General features: G+C 38.8%; 1 protein-coding gene across 5 annotated transcripts in view; it reads right to left on the bottom strand.

Annotated features, from left to right (window-relative positions):
- Window positions 1-22,783, bottom strand: part of ZMIZ1 (zinc finger MIZ-type containing 1) — a 2,170,450-nt gene that overhangs the window by 180,642 nt on the left and 1,967,025 nt on the right. For 4 of the 5 annotated variants that reach the window (XM_044056883.1, XM_044056882.1, XM_044056885.1 and 1 more), the window contains 3 exons: window positions 20,686-20,910; window positions 12,323-12,491; window positions 5,704-5,890 (listed from right to left, as the gene is read on the bottom strand). In XM_044056883.1, coding sequence (XP_043912818.1) covers window positions 5,704-5,890; window positions 12,323-12,491; window positions 20,686-20,910 — 581 coding nt within the window. The remainder of the gene's footprint in view (window positions 1-5,703; window positions 5,891-12,322; window positions 12,492-20,685; window positions 20,911-22,783) is intronic. The other variant, XM_044056886.1, reaches the window with a different exon arrangement.

Here is a 22,783-nt window from a genome sequence, read left to right as displayed (position 1 = left end):
CTTCCATTTTGGTAAGTAAGTTAAGATTTAGTGACCAGTTATAACCCCTATTCGCAAAGTGCGTCTTTTGGTCCGAATTAATGTTAAGTGTAAGCTTCTTATAATTTTGAATACAGTGTTCAGGAGGACCATCAAGGAATACTGTCTCATCAAATAAAACATTATAAACATCATTACCCATCCAAATATCAAACATATGATTTAAAAGAAACAATTGTGGGAGACATCCTGACATTAACTGGCTATGGATTCCATAATCTTGGAAAAACTTGCATTATATACTTATTCCTACTTATTCCTAACTGGCGTTTTATATTCTGAAATAACTAATTGCCTTTAACGTATTATAAATTTGATAGGAATTACTAACTTTACCTCTCGTATGGCTGAAATGCAGAGTATGAACTCTTGCCACAACACCTGCTCTGATAAGCCAGGTGCCAAACAGAAGGAATTATCTTAGTAAATTTCTCCTGTATAAATTCAAGCAGTGCAAGCTGAATAAACATTTTATACAAATGTAGATCATGTAACAAAACACAAAGATGCTGGGTAATTATCTTAAACTGAGGCACTGACACTTTCATTCATATCTGTTAAAAAGAAAGGAATTTAAGGAATGTAGGAGATGAGATTCAAGAGTTACTAGTGAATGAAAAATTACTTCAGAAGGGAGAGCTACTAAGTGGGATAAAAAGAAAATGGAGTTTAAAACAGGGTGAAATGAAAGCGAAAGATAATGGGGAAGAAGTAAAAAGAATTACTTAAGGGACTGACAAATGTTAAAGTATTGTAGAAGAAAGAACTCTCCCAGTGCAAAAGGTGTAACTGCAGAGTGCTGAAGGGAAAAGAATGGAGCACTTGGACAACAGGCAAGAGTTTAGAAGGCTTGCTGTAAAACAAATGTTTCTTGATAAGTGGGAAGCAAAAACGTTTAGCACACTTAACTGGGCAACAGAAAGAGAAGTACCAAAATACAGGGAGCCTAAGACAAGAAAAATAAACAGCTATCCTACAGAATTAAGAGATATTCATAAAATTTGTAAAAATATGTACAATGCAGAGAAATTGGCGGAAATATAAGAAAAAGTAGAGCTCAATAATCAAAAGCAGAGAGATGATACGAGAACAGAGATGCATGTTACGGCTAGGCTTGTATAGGCCTTAGGAGAAAGACGATACGAGAACAGTGATGTTATGTTATGGCTAGGCTTGTATAGGCCTTAGGAGAGAGAAGATACGAGAACAGTGATGTATATTATGGCTAGGCTTGTATAGGCCTTAGGTGAGAGATGATACGAGAACAGGGATGTATGTTATGGCAAGGCTTGTATAGGCCTTAGGAGAGAGATGATACGAGAACAGTGATGCATGCTACGGCTAGGCTTGTACAAGCCTTAGGAGAGAGATGATACAAGAACAATGATGTATGTTATGGCTAGGCTTGTACAGGCCTTAGGAGAAAGATGATACGAGAACAGTGATGTATGTTATGGCTAGGCTTGTATAGGCCTTAGGAGAGAGATGATAAGAGAACAGTGATGTATGTTATGGCTATGCTTGTATAGGCCTTAGGAGAGAGATGATACGAGAACAGTGATGTATGTTACGGCTAGGCTTGTATGGGCCTTTGGAGAGAGATGATACGAGAACAGTAATGCATGTTATGGCTAGGCTTGTATAGGCCTCAGGAGAGAGAAGATACGAGAACAATGATGCATGTTACGGCTAGGCTTGTATAGGCCTTAGGAGAGAGATGATACGAGAACAGTGATGTATGTTATGGCTAGGCTTGTATAGGCCTTAGGAGAGAGAGATGATATGAGAACAGTGATGCATGTTACGTCTAGGCTTGTATAGGCCTTTGGAGAGAGATGATACGAGAACAGTAATGCATGTTACGGCTAGGCTTGTATAGGCCTTAGGAGAGAGATGATACGAGAACAGTGATGCATGTTATGGCTAGGCTTGTATAGGCCTTAGGGTTGATAGCCTAGTACCAACCTATGAACCTAGAACCAATCAACAGGGAAGTCTCCAGGAACAGACGGTATTCCTTAAGAAATATGTAAGTTGGGTGGAAGAAAGTAATAAAGATCTGGATGCTTATGTTTAACAATATTTAAAGGGGGAATACTGACATCGTGGAAGGTGGCTGTATTACTCAAGGAGGGAGAGTCTTTTCAGGTCGGGCATCATACAGACCCAGTCTGACTTCAAACCATGACTATAAAGTCTTTATGTCTATACCTGCTAAAAGAATGGCAACGGTGTTACCATCCATCAGTTTAATTATTCAAATTAAAATGCAACCCCAATACCAGTTACCTGTCAAGGACGCTTTAGTAGATTGCTAGTCTCTAATTCCCTCAAACACCCAAACATTAACTCCAATTACAATGAATTATGTGAACCACCAATCACGTTTAATTATTCAAATTAAGATGAAACTTTGTACCAATTAAGAGTCAAATATGGCTTAATAATTTATTGGTCTCTAATTCCCATACACATATCCCTTCTTAATTCCAATCACAATAAGCTATTCGATAACCAATTAGACAAGCCAAACACCTGTACCACCACCAAAGCAACAAGATCGAAAGAATCTTTACATAGTTATTTAACTATGTTGTTAAGTATAAACAAAGATATTAACTGGAGTGAGCAGTGGATTAATGTGTGCCTTAGTTATAGCAGAAGAAACAATTACCCCAACACCTCTGCTCTGATGTCAGGTTACCCCAACACCTCAGCTCTGATGTCGGGTTACCCCCAACACCTCAGCTCTGATGTCAGGTTATACCAACACCTCAGCTCTGATGTCAGGTTACAGCAACACCTCAACTCTGATGTCAGGTTACATCAGTACCTCAACTCTGATGTCAGGTTACACCAACACCTCAGCTCTGATGTCAGGTTATACCAACACCTCAGCTCTGATGTCAGGTTATACCAACACCTCAGCTCTGATGTCGGGTTACCCCAACACCTCAGCTCTGATGTCGGGTTACCCCAACACCTCAGCTCTGATGGGTTACCCCAACACCTCAGCTCTGATGTTGGGTTATACCAACACTTCAACTCTGATGTCAGGTTATACCAACACCTCAGCTCTGATGTCAGGTTATACCAACACCTCAGCTCTGATGTCAGGTTATACCAACACCTCGGCTCTGATATCAGGTTACCACAACACCTCGGCTCTGATGTCAGGTTACATCAGTACCTCAACTCTGATGTCAGGTTACATCAGTATCTCAACTCTGATGTCAGGTTACATCAGTACCTCAACTCTGATGTCAGGTTACATCAGTACCTCAACTCTGATGTCAGGTAACCCCAACACCTCAGCTCTGATGTCAGGTTACCCCAACACCTCAGCTCTGATATCATGGAAAAACAGGGAGTATAACAGAGGGAGCAGGATATGGTGGATGCAGAGCACAAAGGACATAAAACTCTGCAGTTAGTCACAATGAAGCAACTCCCCCATCATTCCCCCCATCCCAAACCTGCAATTAACTACAATGTAGCTCCTCCATCATCTTTTCCCACCCATTACAAATCTGCAATTATCTAATATGAAGCACTTCCCCCATCACTGGCTATGTGAGTACATCTAGGGAAAGGGCACCTACAGTTACAATCTATGCCACCAAAATGGTTGGGGTGGCACACCTGGGAAGTTTGCTGCTCTGTAAAGAAGATGTACCATCTAATCAAAGGAAGTTAAGGAAACTGCTACTTTCTGGGTAGCCAGAGAAGTAGGCCATTGTGATGCTTGGTCTCGTATCTTTGTATTACTGACAAATGAAGGAAGCTACATCTGAGTATATAATGCAACCAGACCTTTTTTTTATCCAGCTTCTTTTTGAAAAGATCTGCTGTAAATTACTCTAGAAGTGTCTTCTGACAGGAAAGAGGAGTATCTGGCAGACATAGCAATCATCACTGTTGTACTGTGTCAGACAAAACAGTTAATTTTTGATTGGTTCTCTTCCACTTATGTTTTACATAACGACACTTAATTTTTTCTCTTTGGCACAAAGCTGAAAATTGACAAAAAAAGGGAAAAAAATAACTTGTTTTCCAAGGCAGCAGAGTATAGCTACAGTAAAAGCTATAAATTACTAACAATCTTCTTTCTGTCAGCCTCAGTGTCATTCTCTCAGTCTACAGATGTAGACTGTACAACTCTGAATAAGTCGCCTACCACATACACCAGTGTTCCTGGTCATGTGTTACAAAGCACGTGTCTCTTGTGGGACTAGAAGAAAACAATCAACACTTTTACAACACTAGCATTCGGTGGTCACTAAAACTGATAGATGAAGAAGCCCTTCTAAAATCAAGATTCCAGGTGACACCCCCAAAACTCACACAACATTCTCCCCTTCTACTTTGATTCCTCACTTTTTCTCTAATTGTGAAATTCAAAAGACAGTAAAAGAGAAGACAAGCTTCAAAACACTAACAATTCAATAATTAAAAAGCAAAAATAGAATTCTGTAAGGACAAGTTAGATGTGACAGTGACCATGAAATGTGCATCTGCTTTCTCTTATGTTTTTGCAACATTCTAGTGCCAAAAAGGATCTGTCTTGCAACAAATGAGCGTACTAACTTAGTTCGTACTATCTTCAGGATGAAATTATGGAACCTAATATGAAATGTAGCTACCAGTCTCTCATTTCCATTTCAACATACATGCACCAAGGGAGACAAAAGCAACTGTTCTGAAAGCTCACCACAAATGTTGTAAATAATAACATTGGTTCTCTACCGTAATTCTGGGATGTGGAAGTGCAAGCCTCACAAATATGAAAAAAGTCTGAAAACTACAGCATAACAGGTAACATGGACATAAATGAGAAAAGTCTGAAACTACAAAATAAAAGGGAATGTGGACATCACTGTTCCTTAATGTTAATTTTTGCAAGCAGGCAAAATCAGCACCTCTTAATGGAGGCAAGCTACCCTTAGCCTCAAAACTAAATACACAACTCCAAGAATACCATACCTCACATGAAAAAGGAAAATTCTGAGACACATCAACATCATTCTTAGTAAATTATAACTTTGCATGTTCACGTATTCCCCCTCTCTACTCCAGGATTTGCACTAATGAGTCCCAGAATATTAAATGTTTACAAATGACATCACTGTGCTATGGCTATGCAGGGCAAAAGCAAAAGTGAGGCACAAAAACTGAACAGTGGAAAACTCTGAGAGAGAAAAAAAATGAAGAAATGTAAACTTATCAACTTCTGTATTAGGATTGCCGATTTCTAGGAACTATCTCCTGACTACACCTCAAACCACTGGCAATAACAAGTTAAATTTAAGTCACTTAAATTTATGAGAAAAATTATGATATATGCAGTCACATCTACTTTGGTCATAAAATTCCCTGTATCAGGGTTGGAACGGATGAAAGGCAATCTGATGCCACAATGTCATAGGTTCAAACCTAAAAAGAAGCAATCAGCACTGTAATCTTTAGCAGAATACCTAATCATTCAGCTCTAAGCCTACTAGTGACAGAATGTGAACAACACAGGAAAGGTGAATAGGACAAGCTCCAGCACACAGCATGTCTTCTGTGTAAAATAAAAAAAAAATAGGACACATACTCAAATACAGACCATAATAAAATGGCTTCACCACAACCACAGTGATACCCGGGTACAACTTAACTTACCTCCACATCAATGTCTGGTGTACTGTCGGTCGTAAATGGAAGACGTGGTTACTGACAGCAAGGTTGTGCTCCAATCGAAACGGTTCCAATACAACACCATCTCGCACTGGGAAAGTCAGCCGTAGCTCATCATTGGGGTTGACTGAGATCGAAGAAGGAGAGAAAGTGTGAACTTTCCCTTTAGTATCTGTGGTGTAATAATAAGTTGCATATTTACACAAAAATAAAATCTGTTCTAATCAACAACTATGATGTTATCCTTTTTCTGTACTGGAAAAAAAAAGCAAGTATTCCATGCAAGTGTGCAAGTCTCACGGATTCTCACAAAAATAGTGACAAGAAACATCAGTAGAACCACTGCATGTAAAATCCTGTTGGGTTAAAGGACACTGTTCTTATAGAAGGCATCTGCTTAAGAAAAAAGACTTGACTCCACTTAAATTGCAACTTACTTTTTTGTCATACTATGTTGTACTTCTTTTAGGTATATAATACAGTTATAAACACCTGGCACAGGTACCACAGAAAACTAGTGTAACTTCAACAACTACAACCTTACCTGCCACAGGGCCTATATTACTACAGGTGTCTACATCAGCTAAAAAGTGTCACATTTAAGTTTGTTTTTGTTGAAAATCTTATTAAAAGCTGAAAATCTCACTATTTTATAGGAAAATATAAAAAAGATTTAAAAAGTCTTTTACTATATAGAACTGGACTCATTTCCTATCTCTCTCAATTTTTTTATTAACTCGTTTTTACCAGATGAACTAGGTAAGTAAATAAAATAAAAGCATCTCTTGGTTCAGTTGTAGTACTGTCTGATTTCATCTCGGTCCTACCAAGCAACACCCCACTCTGTCCTAATGAATTAATCAAAATAAATTGATGCACCACATAAGAACAAATAATACCCAACTGATAATGTCTATACTGCAATAAATACACTCTCTCTCAGTAAATAAAAATTAAATACTGTAAAACTGAAAAAGAAAATCCAAGAAAATTTGCATCTAAATATAGTCTTCAGGTAGTAAAAAGTATCCTCTGAAATATGGGTAAATATCTGTACAACCTTTCCCAATTCTGAATATGACACAAGACAAAGACTGTAATTTGCTCATGATCCTTCTCTGCAGGATAAGTTGCTGACTTTTCTTAACCAAGAATTTAATTTTCCACATTTTTCAGTAGAACTGTTCTATGCCTGTCCCATACAACGTCAACCATGGCTTAAATTCTACAAGAGCTTCAAGGAGGTAGTTCTAAATACCAACCATCCTTACAAGGAACTGTGTCTTCTCCATGTAAAGCTGGCTACAGCTAACTAAAGCATGTATTCAAAATACATGGATCACGGGCCCTAACGTGACTTAACAAGGGGATCTAAACTGGCAACTGAAAACAGCAAATAAACCTTGGATGGCTGCATGCAAAAGACTGAAATGATAGCCTGAAACTTTTTTCTGGAAGGGGTTGGGTCTCCTATATCCCTTAAACAATGCAGCTAGTTCAGAGATCACCAAACATCAGGGTACGTTATAGTAGTTATTAAAGAACTGCACTTTTATGGCAACTGAGCAGGGGATGATGACAGCAAGATAAATGAATCATAGCAGTTAATGCGTGGAAATATATACCACACCACTCATGTAATCAGGTTGAGTCAGCAACAGAATATTATCAGTGGGCAGAGACAACTAATTAGAAGCCTAGAGACCTCATGTAATTGTCCCCAACTCCCCTTGCACTTTTATTTGATGCAGTGCAGCAGATTTTAAACTTCTAGTGCTTTCCGTGCTGACCTCACTTCTGTATAAAACGAAAAAGGACATTCAAAAATTTAGCACAATATTTATTTATTTATATTTGTTTTCTGGAGTAGGGCACTAATCTTCGTGGACCCTTTTCAGGCTCAGCCTGGGAGTGGTGTCTGACTAAGTGATTTGCTCAGCGTCACTCAGTTAGTGCATGGAAGGTGTGGGAATCAAACCTTGTACTACTGGACCACAGGAAATAGTTTGGTAATAGCTAATAAATATCACACAGTAAATGAAACAGGTAATCATCTCTCCATATATAAAAGAAAAACACAGCTACACACACATTAAAATGTGAGACATTGTGAGAAACACAAGGAAAATTTACAAAACCGAATGGTGCTGCTTTAAGCAGTATTACATTGTATAAAATGGTTTCTCAATGCAATGCAGTATATAAAGGCCAAAAGAATGCAACACGTGTACACCCCACACTGTCCACACACACAAATAGAATATATTTTTTTAGGTCATCAGTAAACCACACCAGGACCTTGACTGCCCCATACACAGCACACATGCTAAAAGTCTAATGGAGTGCAACTGATTAATGCAATTTGGAAAAGGATAAACTTAAAAAACCTCACTGGAATGTGGCAGTTGAAATCAGCATGGATCATCATATTACAAAAAGGGCACACAAGAGAAAACTGTGATATGCTGGAGCAAAAACTAGTGCAAGAGAAGGGATGAATGCATACTGTCGAGTTAACAGAGTCTGCCTGGCCTGCACTGAGGAATGTTTACTATTTTAAATGTTTTTTAACCACAGTATACACTTTCTGAAGTTACAATACATTTATGACAACAAAAGGACCAAGAATAAACAGTGCCTGTGTAAAACAAAAAACAACGTCAACTTCACTTCACGTGCAACAGAACATACTGTTACCTTCATGGAATAAAATATGGAATTCTGACCGTGTCTCTACATTGGTGGGTGGAAAAAGCTTTTAAAAATGCTGCTCATACAAAAAAGTAATAAAACTGTTTCATATACAGAAGGGTTATAGAATATCAGTACAAACAGAAACACATGCACATGTTAGTAGGACTAATGGGACATCTGCACTCAAAACATCCAAGGAAACAAAACAAGTAAAACAGTTTCTTCAAATTCTAATCAAACTCTAGGAAAGAGTATGGTTGTCCTTGGGACCGGCTGTAATAGGGCAGATGGCAAGCTCATTAAAAGAGAACCGCACCCACAGACTCAAAAAACATGTTTACTTCATCATGGTTTGGTGTTTCCTACACTTCAATACCACTCTGGGACTATTTACAGGTTTTTAAATATTTTTATACGTAATGTCTGAGTCTAACCACATGGGGTATGGCATCTTGAAGTAATTCTGATTGTTTAGTCTGCCTCTAGACATCTCATAATTCAATGCTAGTCTGTAAAAAAATTACATCACACATGCCTCTTTCTTCCTAAAGCTCCTGTCACTGCATTGACTTTACATGCATACACTGCTGACTTTCAGTCAGTTTTAAGTAACATTTCATGCCATTCAATGACTGCTTAAAACACAAACAGTGCAAATGCCACAGAACAGACTTTCAAAGTGCTTTTTACTGCTGCTTCCTTTGAGAATGGCTAAACTGCAGTCTTTTGTGAAGCCTAATTTGTACTACCCTTCACACCTAACTTCCCTAGCTGTCAAAGTGCTAAGGGTAATTTGAGCTGTTACCTACTGTGACTGACAGCTCACAGCAGGAGACTTAACTCATGTACTGTTTCCTTGTTCTAGCCTTTACTTTTTGTATGGATAGGCGAAGAACCAAGGGGAGCTGTGACATCACAGCATGGGTGGGCTTTTAGGATGGTAGTGGTGATGTCAGTTTGGGGAGGGAAATGGCCAGAAAACTACCTGTATCCAGTGGCCTTGATGACATCAGTGAAATGGAGGCTTTCCAGGGCGGGACAAAAGGTTTCTGAAAGTGAAACCAACACAGTACAGTAAGGTACTGTTCTAGTGGAGAGAAAAAGCCAATTTAAAATATTTTAAATTCTGTACTGTTGTTTATTCATAGCAGGGACAGTAAATAAGGAGCAAAAAAGACAGTGAAGTTGAGCATTTAATAATAGAATCCCATTGTTGTCCTTTAAGCAAGCATGTTCCATGCTGGAATATTGGCCTTTTCAGGAGACCCAAATTCAATACCCAGACTACTCAGGTACTATATTTTGGAAACTGGGTGATCTGGCTTGGCCACTGCACATTTATTTTGGAAATCCAGACAGAAAAATCAAAAAAACTAAAGTATAAAACAGTGAAATACATGCAGATTTCCACCTTTTTAGGTTCATACAGCATGTCCTCCCCGCGGTTGAGTGGCCTCCGAAAGATGTGTGAATGGGCGTGGCTTCGCTGAAGGTTGGGCATCGGGCTGGCAACTCGGCACCATAAAAATCTACTGCCAATCATTAGCGGACCGGAGTTCCGCTGTGGCGACCCCTAACCGGGAAAAGCAGAAAAGACAAAAAAACAGACATAAAATGTAGCATGTAACAGTACAGACAGCAAGTGATAGGATTTAGCAGAGGATAATGCGCCTAATAAAACAGAAGCTGCATTAGTTAAGTGCATTAGTGCCACCTTGCAAGTCTGTGTTACAATGCAACCAAGAAAAGGCATACAGGTACAGAATACGTAGCAGTTACATGAAAGGCAAAAAAGCAAATCTAGCAGTATTATAATGCATCGATCTGATTCCAGACATAGGAGTAGAGCAGTCATACATATTTCTAGCAGTATTATAATGCATCGATCTGATTCCAGACATAGGAGTAGAGCAGTCATACATATTAAAGTAATGTATATGTTAACTTTAGACAGTTAATGCAAAGGGAAAAATGTATTACAATGGTACAAGTACAAATTCTGCAGCTGTTTGTCATCTGAGGTAATAACAGTTTCTTACGCACTGAGCAAGAGCTGCAATGAATAAAGTGCTCAAGTATTAAGCTCTAAGTTTTACAACACTGCTTGCGTTTCTGGTCAAAGTACCATAAAAAGAACCCTGTAAGCCTCTGAAGGGCAAAGCAGACGAAAAGTGTGTGTGTATATATATATATATATATATATATATATATATATATATATATATATATATATATATATTTATACACACACACACACACACACATATATATATATATATATATATATATATATATATATATATATATATATATATATATATATATATACACACACATACAAATTATATACGGGATGAAAGCGATAAAAATAAATCTGGCAGAATTATTTAACAATCTATATTTTTTTTGTTTGTTTTTTAGATGAAGGCAATGTTTGTTGTATTTCTAGTAGGTACTAGCTGTATTTTATATATACATAAATATCTCAAAGCACAATCCAGGCATCTGTGCATAAATGTGGTAAAGCGCAGCAGTAGACAAATGAACTTAAAAAGGGAAACGGCTTCAAGAGAATGCCGAAAGTTGGAGATAAATAACTGTAGATTAGTAAAAGGAGAGAAAAAAAGGATTTGGGATATGTGAATGGATGTGAAGCACAATGGTTAAGAAAAGTATTTCAAGGCTTTCTGAACATGCAACACAATACAGTTCCTTATACCATGACGCAGGGAATGGAACAGTTGACGTGATCTGAACATATAACACACCACCTAGTTCCTTGCAACATGAAGCAGGGAATGGCACGGTCTAAGGGGTTTGAACATGTATCATACCACGAAGCAGGGAACAGCACAGTCGAGAGCGTCTTAACATTTAACACACCACACAGTTCATTATACGATGATGGAAGGAATGGCACAATCTAGGGGTTTGTACATTTAAAACAACACACAGTTGCTTATACCATGATACCAGGAACTGCACAGCCTAGTGAGTGAAAACAGTCTAGATCATGGTCTTTCATCTGTGCGAGTTTGGTCTGTGAATAAACTGCCAATGAAGTGGAAATGAGACTTTTGGTTAGGTGGTGTCACAACCAGCTTGCTGTCGATGTGGAAGCAGTCTGTGGGACAGTCAGAGTTTATGGGTGCAAATTCTACGTATCAGTTGTGTTAAGTGGAGGGCTAACAGAACATCACAGAGGTAGGAACTGTGAGAATGTCATGCAGACTTGATCACATGGTGACAAGCACTCTAATCATTCCACTTATACTCTGTGTTACAGCAGGTGGAACACACCACCAAAAAAGAAGTCACAAAAGGTATACCTTGCTACAAAATGTTTACCACTCAAAACATGCCTCAGTTTCACACATCCGGCACAGGTATCTATTCACAATGCATGAACTTGGGAGTACAACTGCTACTAAAAGGGCATATCCAGTTTGAGACTGAAGCCCTCAGAACTGGGCTTACAGAGCTGGCAGGTACCCCAATAAACAGAACTGTGCATGCATAGATATAAACTCTGGATGCTAGCATGGGGATATAAGCGAAGCTGAAGTTTAAAGAAACACACCCAGACTACAAAGCAGCCATTCCTACCTAAGGGGAAATGGAGGTTATGAACGTGAGGGAAGGTATAAAATCAGCAACCCCTGATCACAATGAATGAAAGAAAAAAAATGAAACATTTTTTCATATTGTTTACGTCGGTACAATCAAATATCCATCCTCTGCACTTATGAATGGAAATTCTAAAACTTGGCAAGACGCAAGAACCATAAACAGACGCATACCTCCTGTCTCATTTCCTCTACTGTCACATGATCATCAATGCATACTCATTACTAGACTGCAGTCATGACACAAAGAGTATCAAACAAAAAACTGTTGATTGGTTACTTACCTGAAGGTGGGGGCAAAGTATTGATATTTGGCTTTATATCAGGTGGGAAAGGTGGTTTGACATCTTGAGTAGGTGACAGATATGGAGGAATACTGCTTCCTGGGGTCATAGGTGGAGTGGGATTTCCTGGAACAGGAGAATGTGGATAGTTTGCCACAGGGCGTTGAGGCTGTAATAAAGTGAAAAGTTATTACTTCAAAAAAGAGAATCCTTATTGAACCACTTACTTCATAAATTTAAGTTATTACTTCAAAGAAGAACATCCTTATTGAACCACTTACTTCATAAATTTATAAATTTAGTCCCTCCCTTCCTCACTCAGAAATATCACCTGCTAAAATTATACAAATGGCACCTGCTGTACTTCATCAAAATGATATTATGAAAATAAATTATCATTCTGGGTTACAATGTGTTGTGTTACATGCTACACCTGAACGTAGCCATGACAGGTTTTGCTCCAGCACAACTAAAAAAAAAAAAAACAATCCAGCAAACTACAATCTTTGATGTAATTCACTAGAACAAGACTGCATTTTTTCTAATCTTAAGCTCTGCAAGTGTGAAGAGAGGAAATAGTATTTGTAAACTTAACAGAAGAAACTGCCATATCATAAACAGAGCAACAAAAGAAAATACTGAGTAAAAAGACAATAATCAAATGTTTTAATTACAGTCTGATAAACAGACCTACATTTCATGCATATTTAGTGAGAATCCCACTTAGCTTAGCGGACAGCCACTAGTAGTAACTATCTTCAGATGAACGCCACAAGGAATGGAACTATGGAGACAAAGGAATACTGTGAGAAAAAGAGAAGTTATGCTGCTCACTGTAACTTGTCAGTGACACCAGAACAATACATCTCAGAGAAGCACTCATAACCACTAGTCAGAAAAATATAAGCAAATAACAGGAGCAGTGTGAAAATACATGTAATGAGAATTTGTGAGGAACCAGACAGCCTGCTGGAATAGAGACAAGGCATCCATCTGTGCTGCTGGTGGTCTGGATTCAAGAACAGCTGTAGGCTGGTAAGACAAAGGGAATGAAGCAGATGAAATGCATTTCTGCTGTGGGAAGGGAAGAAGGGACACATACTCAGCATGTGGAGGAAGACAAGAGGCCTGCAGGAATCACAGACTAACATGAACAAGCTCATATCACAGTGTACTAGGCATGCTATGGCCCATGGAATACACTGGCCATACCCACAGCACCTCACAGAGGGACAACGCCCATCTGCCAAGAAGGATGATAATTCCTAAGGGTCCACTGTATCTGAAGTTCTTTCACTGGGGCCTACATCAAAAAAAAAAATCTATGCCTGTTAGTCTAAGTCCTGCAGGAAGTCAGAAGACTGTCCCATTTTCAGGTCTTAAAGGGAAGTTAGATGGTACAATGGGGAAATGACAGCTGTAGGACTGGGTACCCTAAGATGTGAGAGTCCAAAACAACCAGCGAGGAAAAAAGACAGGTAAAGCAGAGATGGGAGGAACAAAACCAGAAAACTTCAATATGTGCAAAAGGCAGACTACAACAAGGATGACAATGGAGATGAAGCAGACATGATGGCCTTAAACAGGCAGCAAGGAATGAAAAAGGTATCAGCGAGTCATCTGCTAACCAAGTGCAATACTTAACGATTATCAAGGGTAAACGTTGTGGTAGAATCACACACACACTACTTCAGGTAGCCTTCTGCAGATTCTGTTTGTTCTAAAGTATAACAAATGTGGTGATGCTACATGTGTCCTACTTAATTAAGTAGAAACTTAGAGATTCTGAGAAAGTAAACGTCATCATTCGGGAGGCTCATGCAAAAAGACAGCAAATACCTCTACTCAAAGTTCAAAAGGGGAGATGGACCAGTTTTGTTATGGGTTAACTGTGTAACATTAATCTGAATGCTTTCTTTTGGGTCGCTGATATGATGACAGCAAGGAGGGGAAAGAGAATAACCTTAATGCTGACATCAGTTTGATCAGCTGACTCTATAAAACACAAATTTAACATGACACATTTTCATCTACAGATTAAGTGTCTTAATGGTCAAAAACTTAAAAACACACAGCTAGAAGGTGCCTCGTTTCAAATGACAGAAGCTGTTTGTGAGTTAACAGGATCATTAATGTGCTTCCCTTAAGGCGGTGTCCCAGACAAATGTTCATCACGTAAACGTACACTACATGTAACTGTGCAGGTGATGTCCCTGCTTTGTGACTACCAGCATGTGCCACCTCCTATCATTTAACCTTCCAGATTACTGCTGACCCACACACATCATGTGGAATCCAAGCTATCATGCTCTACTCCAGTTTAAGAGTTTAACTAGACCCACCTCCATGCAGCAGCCAAACTTCTGGTCACCTACAGAGCAATACAGAATCATTTTAGCCCTTCTACAACATCACTGTAAAAGACAGCCAGCAATGACGGGCAGTATCCCACCAGTTATCCCCCACTCCTTACGCGATACTTTAATCATCCAAAAACACCCATAGCACCTAAATAACACAATGGAACTAATGAAATAAAACATACTGTTTAAGCACTTTTGTCTATCCATTAAAGAACTTCCTTGGACCCAAAAAACATCACAACATACACTCACTTTAAAAGCACGGTGATTAAAGAGACATTCATCTTTTAAAGACATGGTAAAACTAAAAATGTTAAAAAAAACATGTCATCACTTGAACGTAATAAAAAACATAGTTGAAAATTACACAACTTGTGACCTCTTATTCAATTCACTGCAAACAGAAATACTATCATTTAAACCCAGTGGTCTAGCAGCATCAGCCTGCAATTTCCAAATCTGTTGTGCTTTTAAAGTCCGTACATGTTGTGAGTATTTTGGTTCTGAGGAAGCCCTTTAATGAATGGACAAAAGTGCTTAACCAGTACATTTTATTAAGGCTGAGTTTTTCCTTTGGATTCACTGTGTCTTATTGGTGGCAATGTTTTTTTGGATGATTATTTGTTACTGCTAATGCCGGTGTTGGGCCATTCCAGGAGTGCATGTTTTCGAAGCATACACTACACTACATTTGGTACCTTAAATAAAGACTAAATATAAATATAAATATAAATTATAAAGACTGTACCTTTCAATTTCTTACCATTCAGTAATAACTCAAGTACTTCCTGCTCCTCATCTTATCCACAACTCATTAGAATTGAATGACATAGTAACAGCTACTGAAATCTTGAAGAACACTGGTTTCTAACTAATACTTTAACTGAGTAACTATGCTTGTATAAGTAATTTGTGAAGTTTCCATAGCTGTATTATGTTATCCTGAATACACCATTATAGTGTATTTCAGCCATTGTACAGTGGCTGTCACACACAGACTCACTATACATCCACCAACAAAACAAATGCATACACTCACTATCACATTTGTACTTAAGTCCCCAAATTCCTTGACATTACAAAACATCCTCATAAGCTAAGAATGTTTGCATTACGGGAATGGTGATTTTAAATGTAATTGCTACAAAAACACATCATAACAGACTATCATCTTCAGACTGTAGCCACTGATGGTAAAATATCAGTACCACAGTGAAGATATGTAATAAAAAATTCTGTTTAAGTAAAATACAATATTAAAATTAAGTAAAGTTGTGCAGAATTACTTTACCATTGTTTTGGCTCCCCCAGTACATCCCCTATGTAATTATCAGCTGCTTGGCTTCATCTCCTATTGCACCTAACAGCCATCCATGATGACGAACCCTGGGTAGGGTCACCTGGATGGAAGGGATTGGGCTTCATCTCCTATCACTCCTAACATCCACCCACAGTACAAACCTTGGGTAGGGTCACCTGAACGGAAAGGAAGGGGCTTAATCTCCTATCACTCCAAATGTCCACCCACAGTATGAACCCTGGGTATGGTCAACTGGGTGGAAGGAAAGGGGCTTTATCTCCTACCACTCCTAATGTCCACCCACAGTATGGAGCCAGGGTAGGGTCATCTGGATGGAAGGGAAGGGAATTCTAATTCGAAGACTGATTGAGCACAGGCAACTAAATTAGCTGGTACCCTCCTGGCTAAGGTCGTCACAGGGAGGGAAGAGGAGGCGGAGTGTAGACCTGGAAGGTGGCAGCATCACATACATACTCATGGGCACCAGGGATTTCCCCCCAGGCTCCTACCCTCAAGAGTGCCAACATCACCTTAAGGGCCTCGCAGACAATGAAAAGTGGCTGTCAAAAGCAAGTGCAATCCCAGACCTAGGGCAACCATGCCTTCTAAGCCCACCAGCATAACCAGTCTTGCGATCATTTTGCTCTCTCCTCCACCAGAGCCTGATGAGTGACCCGACCATGACATCACTTGCCCACAAAGGATAGGCAGCCCTACCCCCAACACCACAGCCCCTAAATGAATTTCAGTTGCTTGGGCTGTACTGAGGAGCTTTACCCATCACTGGGCTCACTCAGTCTTATCCTATCATTAAGGAAAACCTTGTGGCTGGATGGAAATCAAGGGAAGTCCAATGACCAAGTCACTAAATATAAAATATCATAAGCAGACCACCTCTCACTGATCAACTTACATCATATGCTACTCATCATTTGTGAAGTATTCAGCAGACCAATGTTCTCCTGACCTGCAAATCCAAAACAAGACTTCACTGCCAAGCAACAATTTAATTTCTTAAAGTACACCTAGAACAGGCTAGCTGTATTTTGCTTTAGAGTTTAGGATGCATTTGTTACTATAAATAAGAACTGCTGTATAAAATCTTCCAAGGCAATGCAGCTGATCTGCTTCTCCAAAAATGTATTATCCTATTAAGAAAAATGCACAACTATATACAACATAGTTAGAAATAAGCAAAACACTACCTCTTGTTAACTCAAGCGTCTATAACTTAACTTTGTATCCCTACCAGTGTGTTCTGGTTTATGTAAAATAATGAAAGACAATAAATCATATCAAGCTGGAACAAGCAACAATCACTGAACTCACCCTATTCAGGCTGCCCTGCATACTTCACACATGAAATCTGGACAAAGCCTAAAATAATGGGGGGGGGGGGGGGCAAATACCCAAAAATAGGAACAGACTTATGAAGTGCTCTTATTAACTTTGAAAGTTGCTAGAATTGCAAGATTTGTGTTAGCATGCCTTTTTTGAAGGATATGAAGTCTAAAACTCAAAAGTCTCTCATTATTTAGTGACTTCATCCCTTGGTGACTTTCCAGAAAACCACAAACTTTATGAGGAACAGACCAAAAATATGAGGCAAAAATATGGATGTTCTGCAAAAAATCTGGACAGTTGAGAGGTATGCTGCCCTGAGTAATGAAGCTAGTACAGCCATCCTCAGCAAATGTATTACTTTCTCTATTAAACTGCTCCGGCTACAAAGTAAAAACATCACATGTAACATTAAAACAGAATGTAAAGTAGGAACATATAGTTTAACAAAGACAGTGGTAGCAGCCATAATTAAAAGCCCCATATGTAATCTAATAGCAAAACTTTTAAAATTTACTTTGGAAAAGCATATTTTCTGCCATGAGTACCAGTGGATTATTTTTAGCAATTTTTTTTTTTAAGAGACTGATGAATATGGATACTTCTGCACTTTTGTGTCACTGCTGCCACTGTCCCAAGTCCTCAGAACAACACATTATCCAAGAAAGAGTACAGCATTTTTTATCCTCCACCAATGTAACTTGGGTGCAAATACAACTCTGGTCTTTTCACCCCCCCAACTCACTTATAAAGGCAATACTGTGACTGCAGCAGTTAGCGTTGTCACCTAGGCTCCCCAGTTTGATTCACAGCTGGTGTGCCTTCTGTGCGAAGTCTGCATGTCCTACCTGTGTTTTGCATGTGTGTGTGTGTGTGTGTGTGTGTGTGTGTGTGTGTGTGTGTGTGTGTAGTATGGATGAAATACTGCAGCAGGACTAGCCACCCAGCAGTGTAAACCTTGGCTCTAGATGTTTGTCACTGTGAAAGTGACACCCCAACCTCATGTACAAAAATAGGAAAAGGGGTTGAGGATGGATGGATTTTTCTGCCTCTAGCAAAACTGTTAGTTTATCATCACTTGATGAATGCCTTCCATTTTTGTAAGTGGCAATCATCTAGATAGACTTGAAAGAGTGGCTAAATTGGTTGTCTGTGTTCAGTCAACCTCAGAATTAGAATTTCAAACATCTCTAGAGAAACTGGTTAATATTTTATATGTCCTATTAATGATACATTTTTTTAACAGCAACTTCTGTTAAAAACCCTACCAGAGCAGATTTGTCACATGACCCCCACATTCCTTTCTTTTTGCCCGTACTCTGATATCAATCTCTGGTAGGGAAGGCAATTTCTTACCTGCAGTTCAAACCTCCACTTGGCCTTACCTCACTCCATCACCTTTTCCCTCTCTAGTTATTTGCTCCCAATATCTTAGTTCCTTTGCCAATATTCTCTGGTAAATTTCCAGCCCCGCCCCCCGATGGTTATTTTCTATACCCCTACTTGCAATGATCCCTAGTGGCAAACTCTCCTTTCTCCACCCATGTTAGCCTAGATCTTTGAATGCTTTTTACAACTCTACAAATAACGCTGTTGTTGTTCTTATACACACACATATATATATATATAAATATCTATATTTACTGTCTTTGCTTTTATGTATGCATTACCTGTTACATTACTCATACAAATCTGATGAATTGTCATTGTTTATGTGTTTATGTTGTACAATATTAAGGCTTAGGCACTTTAATAGTCCTAAAAAAACAAACAGCAAACCTTCCATTACAACAATCACCAATAGAACTAACTGCATTATTATGCCTTTTGCAAAATAAAGTTTAAAGAATATGCCAGGATGGGTTTTGCATTATTAGGGCTTTAGAAATAAGTTATGAGGGGGTCATCTTATCCAAGCTCCAAGTTAAAACAATCACAGACACAGTGTGTAAAAATATTAAAACATACTCTGCTGTGGTTTAATACAATTATGCAATACATACTTAAAACATAACTTCTCATTTTACACACATTTATTGGTTATGGGGTTAATGCAGGAATAAGGAATATGCACACTCATGTAGCATGTGCTGTATAGCATGTGTGGAAGGCTTTACAAAACCATTACTTAACTTAAATTGTGCCAAAGTAAAAAGAGATTTTTAATAATTAATACCTGCTACTTCAAAACAGATATTAAATGTGACAGTACAGAGCCATGAGGCATCACTAATTACTGTTTCAAAATACCTGAACAAGGAATGTCTGTTCTACACTTTCCCAATGACTAAATGCCTACTTATTCATTAAATCTGCTAAACCAAGATGGAACACTGATACTTCTAGACTTTTTTGAGGATCAACCCAGAAAATACAGAGTAAAAAAAGATTTAGATCATGTACAGCATTTCTGCAATAAACATTAAAAGCCAGTAGCACTAATTGGCCATTATTAATTAATTAATTAAATTCATTTATTTATTAATTTATTTAAGAAAAACTCAAATTTCTGTTTAGAAGAAAGAAAAAAGTTAGGAGGTAATTCATGTACAGAAATTCTACCAAATGAAAGACAAATTACTACTGAATCAATCTTTCTAATCCCAGAAATCAACACTAAATGTGAAATGAAAAGACCAATATATATATATATATATATATATATATATATATATATATATATATATCACAAAAATATTTTTTTCTAGGTAATCTTCTACGGCATAGCATATATTAATTGTTAAATAAATGCCTATTGAAGAACTGCCTTTGATACAATATCCAAAGATTTTTTAAGACTGCTGGTCCTCAGGTTGCCATTGTGTCTGGCAGTCTTCAGCCTCACGACAAACATTTTTGGAAAGTTTTAACAATCTCTCTGTACTCACCTGCCCTGCAGCTGTCAAAGTTGGGCTTGTGGTACCTTGCCAACTTACCTTCATCTGTGTAAAGTGGAGAAATGTACAGAAGACACAGCAGACAACTTCTGTATTCTGCCCATCTTAGACCCTTCCAGCATGAACGTGTATGCCACAATGCTTGAATGGGTGTTACAGCCAAAACCAACAGGGACATTCAAACAGCCAGTAAAGATGAGCATAACTCCCCCAAACAAAAAAAATACTTTGCGTTTCTGTGCCTGCCTCACTGATCCCAGGCCTCAAACCTCTGTCACCTTTACTCTTTTGACCAGCATAGCTACCCCGGCCCAGTCCAAGTTTGTTATATTTAAAAACCTAACCATTTTAAACATAAAATCCTAGGAAATGGTTCATATTACATCAGTATTTTTGAAGTTGAATGCATACTATTATCTCTAAATTATGTGCTAGAAAGCTATTTATTTCTTCAACTCTTACCTTGTAATACTGTGCCATACTGACTGACGGAGGATACTGGCCTGATGCCTGCTGACCAGGCATTCTTTGCCCAGGATAACTGGGAGATGTCATTGGCCTAGGGGGAGTTGGAGTGGAGTACTGACCAGGTTGACTGGGAAACTGACTGTTTGGTCCATACTGCTGGCTTCCATAACTTGGCTGGAATTCATTGAAAGGATCGCCTATATTAGTCCCACATTTTGCCTAGAGAAGTGCAACAGGAACACAAAAACACATTTTATTACACATGAAATATCAAGTGTTGAATTCTATCACAAATGTACACCAGTAAGTATTATCCATTACTATACCGAAGCAGTCCAACACAGAAAATAATGATGTACAACAAATACCTCTATGTTGTAAAACATACCTGTAACAATTAAACACGTTTCTGAAGAGATGAAATTTAAAGCCCAACAGCAGACTAGATCATTCTGCTGCTTAAAAGAAACATCTCTCAAACTGATGGGCATGCCTATAAGAATGCAATTAGAACAAGCAAAATACCTGGCTGTGTGATGCCCGTGCACTGGCTCAGCAATCAAGGAGCCTCGATCCTCACCACTAACACCAGTGAGGGGCGTCCGTATACGGAAAGCATAATAAATACACACACAGTAAAGTACAATTTCCCTTAAGAGCACACAGAGATCTCAGTCAGTCTGGGGCTGGTTTCTCCCTTTCCCTCCAGGTCCCCAATAAGATTCCCCACTGGCAGAGCTATAGGGTCCAGATCTCAGCCTAGTGGGCAAGTTAAAACTTCCAGCACCCTCTCTGTCAACCAGTGCTTCATGTCCCTGCCCAAGTAGCTGACACACACACACACTTTGAGTTAAGAGTTATATACAACCACACATACACTCCTGGGGAAGAAGGCTGGCACAGGTTCTCCAGCTGTGCCCCTTTTCTGCCCAGTCTAAAAGGTAGTACCAGCTGCCACCACCCACTAATATCAGCTACTCAAAGGCCCTTCTGAAAGGGTGTCTAATTGTTACTGTGCAATATTATTATCAAAATGGTAAGTGTGACTGAACAGTCAAGGCTTATTAGAGTGACTTGGTATAGTATCACTATATACATGCAATGTACTCTAGAGCTTAAATTAACTCTACATAAAGCAGCCACAGTTGAAAGGTTGAAAAATATTTAATAATAAATAAAAAGCAAGCCAATACTTCTTACTACACAGTGCTAGTCAAGAGTTCAGAGATCACAGAGAAATACTTAACATAATACCGTAGAAAAGTTCTGACATCACAGAAAAACAAACTAGTCTAATCTTCCCATTTCCTAGCTATATCTAAGAGGATGTTCTCAAGACAAAATGCTCTGATTCTCTTTCTTTAAATTGATAACACAGAGCTGCTTCACATGACATCATTCTTCACACTTCTCTGGTGTTCCCAGGCTAACAGAAACTACATTTACATTCTTTACACCTGGTCAGAAACCAGAGCAATATAAGACATTTACACATGCAAATTCTAGCCATTAACTCTGGTCTTAAAACAATAGGCAGGATGCCTCCCTCTAGACATATCAGCTCCGAATTTTGACATCAAAGACAGTCATAAAATGCTTGACTTAGCTTTCTTACAGCAGAGTGCACTGTTGTTACATTTTTGAAATTCAATATCCAATGCAGTCTTTTTACATTTAAGAGAACAAGCCTGTGGCTTACATTAATATTTACAAATGACAGAATTATCTACAAAATTCTATCTGGCTAGGCTGGCAGCCTTCACCTATCTTCACACACCCCACCCCAGAACTCAAGTTAGTTTTTCAAGTGACCCATGAGAAACGTTGCTTGAGAGGATTAGGTTTATCCGAGTATACCTTACCCCATTCCCTGTCTCAACAACCCATCAGCACTGGCACTGCTAATCCCACTGCGGTGCTGTACTGACATATCATGTGCTTGCAACCCTAGGCTCCATCTTAGCAACTCGGCATTTTGCTGGCTGCCTCTGTTTAACCATGTCAGGTGTGTGAGGGGAGCAGCTATGGTACTACAATTCTCTAGTACCCTGCTGTCCCTAAGAATGCCCTCATTTTTCAGGGCGTGTGGAAC

This window comes from Protopterus annectens, chromosome 14.part0 (assembly GCF_019279795.1).
Source record: "Protopterus annectens isolate FY-2018-M chromosome 14.part0, PAN1.0, whole genome shotgun sequence".
In the NCBI taxonomy this organism is placed as follows: domain Eukaryota; kingdom Metazoa; phylum Chordata; order Ceratodontiformes; family Protopteridae; genus Protopterus; species Protopterus annectens.
The sequence above is the reverse complement of the archived record's forward strand: the minus strand, read 5'-3'. Positions and strand labels throughout refer to the sequence as shown.